Source organism: Chelon labrosus (genome assembly GCF_963514085.1).
Source record: "Chelon labrosus genome assembly, chromosome: 14".
Lineage (NCBI taxonomy): Eukaryota > Metazoa > Chordata > Actinopteri > Mugiliformes > Mugilidae > Chelon > Chelon labrosus.
The window spans coordinates 11,573,866-11,584,899 of record NC_140347.1 but is presented as its reverse complement, the minus strand read 5'-3'; the positions used below and the strand labels follow the sequence as shown (position 1 = coordinate 11,584,899).

Genomic DNA, 11,034 nt, shown 5'->3' with positions numbered 1-11,034 from the left:
TTGATCGTGCACCAGAAGCTAAATGGACCCACTGTTTCATCCACCATGAAAGCCTTGCAGCAAAGAAGATGTCAAGAGAGTTCCGTGAGGTGATGGATGTAAGTGTGAAAACCATCAACTTCATTAAAAATAATGCTGTGAACTCCAGATGTTTTGCTAAGCTCTGTGAGGACATGGGAGCAGATCTTGTCCAGCTGCTCTAGGAGGAGGCATCATAAAGGGGCATACTGGCTAATTGCTGGATCGTAGCTGGCGGAGGTCTACGGGGAGTAGTAGTGGATCCCACTGAAAATGATGTTGCTTTGCCCTCACATCTGGAATCGCAGCTTCTGGAAGTTTCTACTGACAGCACTTTAAAGGGGCAGTGGGGCAAACTGGACCTAGGCTCCTTCTGGATTGTTGTCTCAAAGGAGTACCCACGTCTAGCACTGAGGGCTGTGAAACTCATTCACTCATTCACGACTACATACCTCTGTGAATCGGGATTCTCCATTGAAGCCACAACTAAGACCAAAGCTCGAAACAGATTCAAAGCATCACTGGAGGCTACCCTGAGAGTGAGCCTTTCCCCTATTCCACCCAGACTGGATATGATCATGTCTGAGAGGCAGGCCCAAGTGTCTCATGAAGAGGTGAACATAAAGTGGGTGTTGTAGCATGTTACAAAATGGACTGTTGTGACTGTTGTTTTTGTTCATTTGTCACAGATTTGAAGAGTAACTTCTTGTTCTCCCAATGAGAAAATGAAGACTGTTAAATTGTCAAATTCATCAGCAGGTTATAAGGCAATATTTGAATTTGCACTTTATTTATATTTTATTTACAGCTTGGTTATTTAATTTGAAACTATTATTTTGATGTATTTGTTTTATTACCACAGAATTTTATGTATCAGAAGTTCTCTTCAGTTTTTTGAGAGTTTATCTAAATCTAAATATTGAGCCTTTATATTTGTTCGTGTAGCAACTTGATGTGACTTACCCGATATGAATAAATGTCTTTGAGGTGTCTTTGTACTGGGAAAATTGGGTCCAGAGGTCAACAAGGTTAAGAACCCCTGGTTTAAATCACCTTTCCTTACTGCTAAGGAAAGGTGATTCTCTAGAATCCTCCTAGAATATTCTCACTGTCCGAGGGAATTAAACGCCATAACCACTGAATGGTATTGTTTTGTTTTGGAAACGCTTCAGCTAGTTGGAAGCGGACCCTCGTGCTACCCTCTTGCATGATCTCTAGCTGTCTGTCCATTCGCTTGGGGTCCCAGAGACCCCAAAGGTAGCACGAGGGTTAAAATTGCAAGCAGTCAGTGGAGTAGTTATGTGCGGATCGATACTGAAATATCGATATCTCAGATACCAGACCTTTATGCTCAAAAATCGATTCTCAAATCAAAATATTGATACTTTTGATACTTCAGTCATTTTAAGTAATCTATATCATTAACAGGAACACAGTGGAAAACAATTAAACTATTGAGATCTTCTCTAAATGATAAGCGATTGGTTGGAACTACTTTTTCTTCCACCTAGGTAAGTGCATAATGCGTAAGCACAGCAGCACGCTGCTCAACCAGTCAGTCAATGACTCAGTCTGTGGCGGAGCGTAAACGGAGTCTTGTGTGGAGCTATTTCAGCTCTTGTATTCTTTATGAAGCTATGATTTGAAATACACCACTTTTTTTTTAGATTTACCAGACACATTAGGTGTATTTGCACAAAGTATCGGTATCGGATCGGTATTGCCGATACCAACCTGCATTCTACTCAGTATCGGATCGGAAAGGAAATCGGTGGAACATCACTACAGTGGAGGTGCTGCCATCGAGTCACAATGTCTACTGTGGAAAGGTTCCTTTTACTTTATCTAATTGTATAGCAAGGCTGCAAATGTTATTTTAAAATTGTCAAAATAATCTGCCAACTGTTCAGTTGAAGGGTTGAGCTTTTTTTGTTATGACTACGAACAGATCTTGCCTTCTCTTGTTCACTACTCCACTTTACTGTGGTGAAAGGTATAAAACGGTGTTATTTTATTATCATTTGTGTTTGTAGGTTAATGATTTTGAACAACAAAAAGAAACTGGTATTGCAAACTACACAGTAATACGTTTTCTTTGATCTAACGTAACTTAGTTTTAGAGAAAGGTTATATCATAGAAAATTGCACCACACCTTAGTAATGTTCTTTATGCGGCATGTGTAACTCGTTTCATCTGGGCTGTAATCTGGTTTTTCCTGTTTTGTTTAATAGAATAAAAATAGGTTTCAGCCAGGCATTATTTGTGTCACTATTTAACTTTAATGAACCGGACTGACTGTTATGGACTGGCGACCTGTCCAGGGTGTACCCCGCCTCTCGCCCGATGACAGCTGGGATAGGCTCCAGCAGACCCCCGCGACCCTTAACAGGACTAAGCGGGTATAGAAGATGAATGAATGAACCAGGGAAAGACTAATTATTATTAAATAAGGTACCAGTTTGGGGTCAGTTATTGATGTGATCAAGCTGATGTATGATGAGCCACGTGTGGCTTACGGCATGTATGGAAGCTTTCAGGATAGTCTGAGACTTGTGCAGGTCGATGTCAGAGCGGAAATCAGTACATAATAACCTGTGTGCACATAAACAGCGCTTTTTATGGTTCTGAAACAAAGGTAGAGATCCATTAGAGACTGCTGCTGTTTGAATGCTCTACTGCTCCCCAAACAGCGTCAGCGTTTATTTGCACACAGAGTGCAAAACTGCGTGGTAATTTATCCACGTTTGACCATACGTGATTTAAGCAACCTATTTATTTATTTAAAATCGTGATACGAGTCCGTTATGGCGTCTAATAAGAAACACATTCATGATATTTATTCATAAGGTGATGATTTGCACGGATTTTCCAGCCTTAACCCTACACATCAGCTGACACGAACATACATTTGCTTACATTCTGCTGCAGATGGTATTTTCCTCACACTAAGAGGCTGGATGCAGAGAAGATGCTGTTGCTCGGAGGGAACAGGCAGGGTGCCTTTCTTATCAGAAACTGTGAAAGTCGGAAAGGATGGCTGTCTCTCTCGGGTAAGCAAAATAAACATGTCATGCGAATTTTACACCTTCTGTAGATGATGTCTGTAACAATGCTCTGTGACCGGTCTCCAAATTTTCATCGTTCAGAAACATTTTTATGCAAGTCGGCGTTGGCGCCTTAGCACCACTTGCCCACTTTAACTCATGCTTCGCCTTTTCAACTAATTTTGCTTCCAAACCACGCTTCAAGAAATCTGTGGGTGATGTGAGGGTTCAGCCATGTAAAAATATTTCAAGATAAACGCTCCCAAACAGACGTTTTTGAATTCTGTGATTCAGAATGAAATGAAATATAGTAATCTACTTTAATTGTATTTTATCCCTTACAAAAAAACTTCATAAGAATCAAAACAAACTGAAGCTCAGTTGAATGGTTTTGCTGCTACGTGTGGTTAGTGCCAGCAGTTAGTTCACTTTATGACTTTATGTGTCATATCATGACACATAAATATCAACTCATGACGTCAGTTATATAAAGAAGTAAACAAGGACTACTGGAGTGATGGACCAGATTCCCCTTTTAGTATTCCACACTATTATGTTTTATCAGACGGCAAGCTAGCCCGCTGCTGTCCCTGTACGTCTCTGCTTTGAAACCCACTTCCATGCACTATTTAGCAGCTCACACTTTTTCTTAGTTGATTCTAATAACTGATGGGTCCAGGGTCGTCTGCTTAAGTAAATAGAGCAAGCTTTCTGCTCCCATAAAAAAATAATGCTGTGATAAAGCAGTCTGATAACTTTATCTCTCTCTGTGCTAACATGGCCTTTCACACAGGCCTCGTTCTTTCCAACACGGTTGAATTCTTTCCATGTTCCACCCGCCGATGACACAAGTACCTGTCCCCAGGTTAATTTTGGCTATTTATCAAATGCTAAATGAAGTTTGATTGTTTTCGTTAATACACAGGATTAGATGTTACAGCCTAGTCAACAGCAGTATGCAGCATGTCATTGGGGTTTTCAAGCGGGAACCTCCCTTCACCGATGTTTCATTAAGTTAGGCCCATGAGGCTTAACAGTGACTTCCAGCGTCCTGGAGTCCCCCGCCTCCACGCTGCCACTACACAACTCTGTTTTTCTCACCATTCAGTGACTATCAACATTGATATTTCAATAACTTAGCCTAGTCCTTTTATGAATCACGACCCAAACAAACGAATCTACCATGGTTCGCCCCGTTGATGCGGACTGAACCATGGACCAAACAAACAAAACAACTGTGGTTCGCCCCGTTGACGCGTATTGAACCACCAACCAATCGACCAAATCTATCATGATTTGCAAACACACTGAAGTCATGCAGCCAGCCTTACCTTTAACAAGCTCCCCAGCTAGCATGCTTCCTACGTGCCCACAGCCACTCGCTTGCTCTCTCTGCTGCCCGAGACATGTTGCATACCGCAGTCTTCTGGCTTTTCCCGCATATGCCCAATAGCGTGTAAACCATTGACCGTGTGTAAACTCGAATGTTAGCGTTAGCTTGTTGTTCGGACACAGCGCTGTACAGGGCATGCCGCATGTGAAATTAACAATCAATATTTACGTCAAACATAACATTCTACACAAAGTGAAACACATTTACTCACCAAACAACGTTTTATCATCAGTGAAAATCAGTCTGTAGGTGTCGGGATGACTGTCCAGGTGCGGGTATAATAAATGGGTGGAGTTTATAAATTAACACCTTAGGTGTTACATCCAGGTTCAGAGCTTGTCGTAGAAATTAAGAGAGTTAAATGTGTTGCACTGACACTTAAAGGGTTAAATCACAAACAGTCCATTCTGACACTCATTTTAACACCAACTATTTCTCCTCAGAGAGTTATATATAACACATTTAATTCTACAAGGAGTAGAATTAACTCTACACTCTAAAATTTCGCCAACACCTGAATTTTAACTCCACAGCATTTGCTGTGTGGCTTCTCTAGCACTGTGGGCATCACCTCATCATTTATAACAGACTTCTTATCTACTACGTTTCCTTTAACAATTGAAATAATCCTAGATTTACGAGGCTTCACTTTCATCCTAGCCCACTGTAGGTTCCTGTTTAGCTTATCCAGCAATCTGCTGGTACAAGAAGCGGTTGACATTGTAGTCGTCATGTCGTCCATGTAGGCTCTAATTGGAGGGAGGCGAAGCCCTCCCTACAGGCTTTCTCCACCATTTGGAAGCCCTAATAAAGTAGTTAAAAGAGTTTTGTATGAGATCAGTGCTAGTGTTGGATAGTAGATAGATTTATTTCAGCCTCTAAATTCGTATCCATAATGAATGCAGCATTAATCCTTAGGATGAACACGGTTAGTTTAGTAAATGCCAGTTTTTTCTGTTTCACATCACATAAGAACTTTGCATTACTGTAGCTATTATGATAGTGACTATAAAAGTTCTGCTAATCAGTTTTCAAATTGGATCAAATGCCTATGTGAAATGTGAAAGATGTTGCTGGAAGTGATGGGCTTGCAGAGGGCTTTCAGTGATTAGATAATTAACGAGAATATAATTAATTTTTATTTTCAGCTTGTTGCTTTGCCCAAGAACCCATACGTATACAGGTCTTAAATGTAGACTACATCACTGTGTGTTGATTTATCTTTCAGTGCTTGACAGTAGAGAGGTGAAGCATTACAAAGTAAAAATACTGGAGAATGGCCACTACTGTGTGTCATGCACCAAATCCTTTCCAACACTGAAGGAGTTAGTGGAACATTACTCCAAACAGGCTGATGGCCTCTGTGTGCGTCTGTCTGAGCCATGCAAAAAGGTAAGACACGTAGCGCCGCAGCATATGCACTGAGCACGTTCTGTCTGCGTTTTCAAACTCCACCGCAGCCACTTGATTCCCTCTTTTCCTGCCCATGCAGATGGAGGCGCTGCAGACTCACTGTCTGTCGTACAACACAGTGGACGCGTGGGAGATTGATCGCAAATCCATCAAGCTGCTGAGGAAGCTAGGAGCTGGACAGTTTGGCGAAGTCTTTGAGGGCCTGTGGAATGACACCAGACCAGTTGCAGTGAAGACTCTAAAACCTGGTACACAAAAATAATAATTTTTATTTTCTGAAAAACACAATTAGAAAAAAAAAAAACAAGGTTGAAGCTGAAGACTCCTGATGATTCATGCATTTACAATACATTGACTGAACCTGTCTGGAAATGTCAACTAAATGGTTAACTGTGGTTTTCGAGTAAAATTCAGTGTTGACTATATCTGGCAAAGGGAAACAAACTGGACAGTTAGCAGTGCCTACACCTGGCCTACAGGTATTGACAAACAGAAATCCAAGAAACCAGTGTATAACACACTGACACATCTGTAAAATTACAAAAAAAAAAAGGCTGATCTCGAGAATACTACACATCTCTCCCAGGTACCATGGACACCAAGGACTTCCTCAGAGAGGCTCAGATTATGAAGAAGCTGCGGCATCCCAATCTGATCCAGCTGTACGCCGTTTGCACCCTGAAGGAGCCCATCTACATCATCACAGAACTGATAAAGAACGGCAGCCTGCTGGAGTACCTCCAGAGTAAGATGGCCACACTTTTATTTTTATCTAACACATGCTATTATGATCAATATTTTACTCTATGCCAGGGTAAGGGTCTGTCACTACTGCAGTACATGTTTCTCTCAAAACAGCCTCAACCCCTGTGGAAAATGTAAGGGTGTGGCACATAGTGTTAAACCAAAGCAAAACAATTGGTTCAGATCTTAATTCTAAGTGTCATCCCTACTAACAGATATTTCACATTGTATATTTTAAATGTACATATGTGGTGTGGGCTAGTGTCAGAAGGTAGTCTGACACTAGTCCAAATGCTTTCAAGCACCGAGGCATGCAGACTGTTTCTACAAATATTTGTAAAAGAATGGGTCACTCTCAGGAGCCCAGTGAATTCCAGCGTGGTACTGTGATAGGATGCCACCTGTGCAACAAGTCCAGTCGTGAAATTTCCTCACTACTAAATATTCCACAGTCAGTGGTATTATAACAAAGTGGAAGCGATTGGGAATGACAGCAACTGAGCCACGAAGTGGAAGGCCACATAAAAGTGGGGTCGGCAGATGCCGAGGTTCATATTGCACAGAGGTCGCCAACTTTCTGCAGAGTCAATCACTACAGACCTCCAAACTTCATGTGGCCTTCAGATTAGCTCAAGAACAGTGCATAGAGAGCTTCATGGAATAGGTTTCCATGGCCGAGCAGCTGCATCCAAGCCAGACATTACCAAGTGCAATGCAAAGCGTCGGATGCAGTGGAGTAAAGCACGCCGCCACTGGACTCTAGAGCAGTGGAGATGTGTACTCTGAGTGACAAATCACATAGAATGGTACTTGTCTGACTACATTGTGCCAAGTGTGAAGTTTGGTGGAGGGGGGATTATGGTGTGGGCTTGTTTTTCAGGAGCTGGGCTTGGCCTCTTAGTTCCAGTGAAAGGAACTCTGGATGCTTCAGCATACCAAGAGATTTTGGATTTTGTTGGAACAGTTTGGGGATGGTCCCTTCCTGTGCCAACAAGACTGTGCACAAAGCAAGGTCCATAAAGACGTGGATGAGTGAATTTGGTGTGGAAGAACTTGACTGGCCTGCACAGAGTCCTGACCTCAACCCGATAGAACACCTTTGGAATGAATTACAGAAAAAACTGTGAGCCAGGTCTTCTTGTCCAATATCGGTGTCTGACCTCACAAATGTGCTTCTTGAAGAATAGTCATAAACCCACTCTTAAACCGTGTGGAAAGCCTTCCCAGAAGAATTGAAGCTGTTCTAGCTGCAAAGGGTGGGCTGACGTCATATTAAACCCCATGGATTAAGAATGGGATGTCATTTAAGTTCATGTGCGTGTAAAGGCAGATGAGCAAATACTTGGCAATATAGTGTAGGTCATCTTTGCAACTTAGGCTTCATTTTCACTGTAGAAATATGCAATACACAAATCACAGAATAAAAAAATTCTTATTCTTATTAAACATTATGGCTAGACTGTACAGATTAGAGGTGTTTTAGCTAAAAGACAAATACCTCCCCACGCTACGTGACAGTCTCATTCAAGTGGGCCCTCTCATATGAGCTGGAATGTGCACAAGGTTTCTTTTTTAAAATTGTCTGTCTCACTTCCTTCGTCTTCTTCAGTGATTGTTAATGTACTTTTAATGTAATAAATTATAGATGGTTACTCTTTTTCCATTACTAATTCGTCAAATATGGTTGGACTTTGAATGATTATGTGCCTTTCTACATGGATTACAGAGGATAAAGGCGCCACGTTGCGCATCTCTGACCAAATTGATATGGCTGCCCAGGTGGCATCAGGTATGGCTTACTTGGAGTCACAGAACTACATCCACAGAGACCTGGCAGCGAGGAACGTCCTGGTGGGTGAAAACAACACCTGCAAGGTGGCTGACTTTGGTCTCGCCAGGGTCTTCTTGGTGGGTTTGACATTTAAAGTCTATATAACAAGTGTTGTACAGTAGTTCTTCTCACTAATACTGGATGAGTATTTTAACTTTACTAAGTGCTACATTAAGATTAAACTAAAACAAGTCTGCATTCTTTACTAATAGTGCATGCTGAGTTTATTTGAAAACATAGAGCCTGATAAATACTCCTCCAACTAAGCCACAGAATTAGGTAATAATTCATCAGATGTCTAATGTTGACAACATTACCTGATGTGTAAAATACTCCAGATATGCTCTATATGGCGCCTGTGTTGCGGTATTTTTAATCAGTCTGGATTGTGTGTCTCATTGTATTCTAGAGAGCGAATGAAAATGTGTATGAAGCAAAAGCAGGAACTAAGTTCCCTGTGAAGTGGACTGCCCCTGAGGCCATCCACTACAACAAGTGCAGCATCAAATCGGATGTTTGGTCGTTTGGAATTTTGCTGTATGAGATCGTGACGTTTGGCCAGGCGCCTTACCCAGGTGAGACTTTCATAACTACCATCAAATCTCAAAACCATCCGTGTAAATGATATCTGAGTGGAGAACTCCGGTTTGTTAAAGTACCCCTGTCCTTCTGTGACTCTAGAAATGTCAAACTACGAGGTAGTCCTGAGGGTTTCCAGGGGATACAGGATGCCGTGCCCCGCTAGCTGCCCCAAAGCTTTGTATAAAATTATGATGGGCTGCTGGCAGAAAAATGAACAAGACCGGCCCACGTTTGAGACCCTGCAGTGGAAGCTGGAGGATTTCTTTGACCTTGACCTGACCTCTTCAGATGATGGCGCGCATTATTAACACACGGACTGGGATGTAATTTTGGGATTTAATTCCAACACGAACTTACTCTTCCATTCTTATACAGTGACAGATTCAAATGTAACATGAAATTCCATTAATTATAGTGAAATGAAGGCTCTGAATGTAACTGAAATGTCATGAGGACGCTTTTATTACAGTAATGGTTTGTTGCAACACATCTGCTCTTGCTTTGACTATTGAATGTACTTTCACAGCACAAGTGTGTCATAAAGTGCACGTGGCTGGAGACCGTTAAGAGTTGAGTACAACACACACAAAACAAAATAAAGTTTGATATTGTGTTTTTTTAAGCTTTCTTGATGATTTGTACAGCTTTGATGTAGGTTCTAAATGTGACCATGCGGGGGTGCTGACACTCCAGGCTCACTCCTCCATGACTGTTACCATCCAAAATATGGCTCATCTTTAACCTCTGATTTTATTTTTTTTCCATCCTCTGAATAAAGTCATAGCTTGTGACTTTAATATTTCTGATGAACACGACTATTGGTTTCTGCTGGCCTTCTCAAAACCATCTTCATCTGGAAATTGCTGCTTTTAATGGCAATATTAGCTGGGAGCATCAGGTGTCCATGTCTGCAGGAACCTGAGTGAATGTGTTGCTAATGCGGACGGTCCCTGCTGAACTCAAAAATACTCCCAGATGTGGCACGTACAGTTGCAAGATTCACTACAAACCACAATTTCCCTTGATTTGTAGGAATGGTTTTAGCCTGAAAAAAATAAAATAAAAAAATCAATATGACATAAGGGTCAATAAGGAGAGCTCAAGTAGGCGAAGAATTAACCTTTATGGAAAAAAAAGTCAAATATGAACATGCAAGGTAATAGTTTGCTGGTTAGACTCTGTAGATAGTAACGGGACCCCACAGAGTCTAAACACTGATAGTGGTGGAGAAGAAGAAAAAGAAGGTGTCTGAAGGGGACTTCTGATGCAGCTTGGGGAGTTTCGCAACAGGCGGCCTGCGGGTGGAGTGACGGAATGATGGTGGCTTTAAAGCACATGGACAGGGAATGAATGGCCAGAAGAAGGCGAGCAAATAGATCATTGGACGGAAGTTGAGGACGGACTGATTTTGACAGCGTGGGAAAATAGAAGAGATGAGGAAATAGAGTGACGGCCCACATTTAGAGTGGGGGCAACAGATAGTGAGGGGACAAATCTTCCTTACTGAACTTTTTCCTGTTTCTGTGTTCCTAAGATGTGTCCATCAGTAGATGCATATAGTGTTCACTGAGACTGCTTTACAGATTAGTTGGATAGATTAAAACATGCTTTCCAGAGTTTTGTTTCCCCCATCTGTGACTTGATATGCATCAGAAAGGGCCCACGAGGACTGCCCAGAAAAAGGCTAGTGTCAAAGAACAATGATTCGTGGCTTTGTTAGGTCATGATGATACGTTCCATTTCAACCGGGAGGTAAGGATTTATAAGTTCCAATTTGAAAGTTTTGAATTGAAATGCCTTCCCACGTCTTCCAAAGTCGGTAAAACCTCGCCAACCCCAACCTCAAAATCCGAAAGTGATGGTCCTAACAGCAACAAAGCTGTCGTAATATGCTGCAGGGGTTGTACCGACTAGTCAACTTTACTGCTGCGGCGTGACGCCTTGAGCAGGAAGACGACTAGTCGCTGATCACGTGACAATAACAACACGGACGCCTCCTAGAAGACAG

At 41.8% G+C, this 11,034-nt stretch overlaps 1 protein-coding gene across 1 annotated transcript; it reads left to right on the top strand.

The window, feature by feature from the left end:
• The first annotated feature begins 1,534 nt into the window (after positions 1-1,534).
• Positions 1,535-10,174, top strand: LOC311498998 (tyrosine-protein kinase FRK-like). The gene is made up of 8 exons (XM_084559803.1): positions 1,535-1,847; positions 2,948-3,069; positions 5,685-5,848; positions 5,949-6,117; positions 6,456-6,614; positions 8,340-8,521; positions 8,854-9,019; positions 9,126-10,174. Exons 1-8 carry the CDS (start codon positions 1,831-1,833, stop codon positions 9,332-9,334), a joined length of 1,188 nt encoding a protein of 395 aa, XP_084415929.1. The 5' UTR covers positions 1,535-1,830; the 3' UTR covers positions 9,335-10,174.
• Positions 10,175-11,034: the final 860 nt, after the last annotated feature.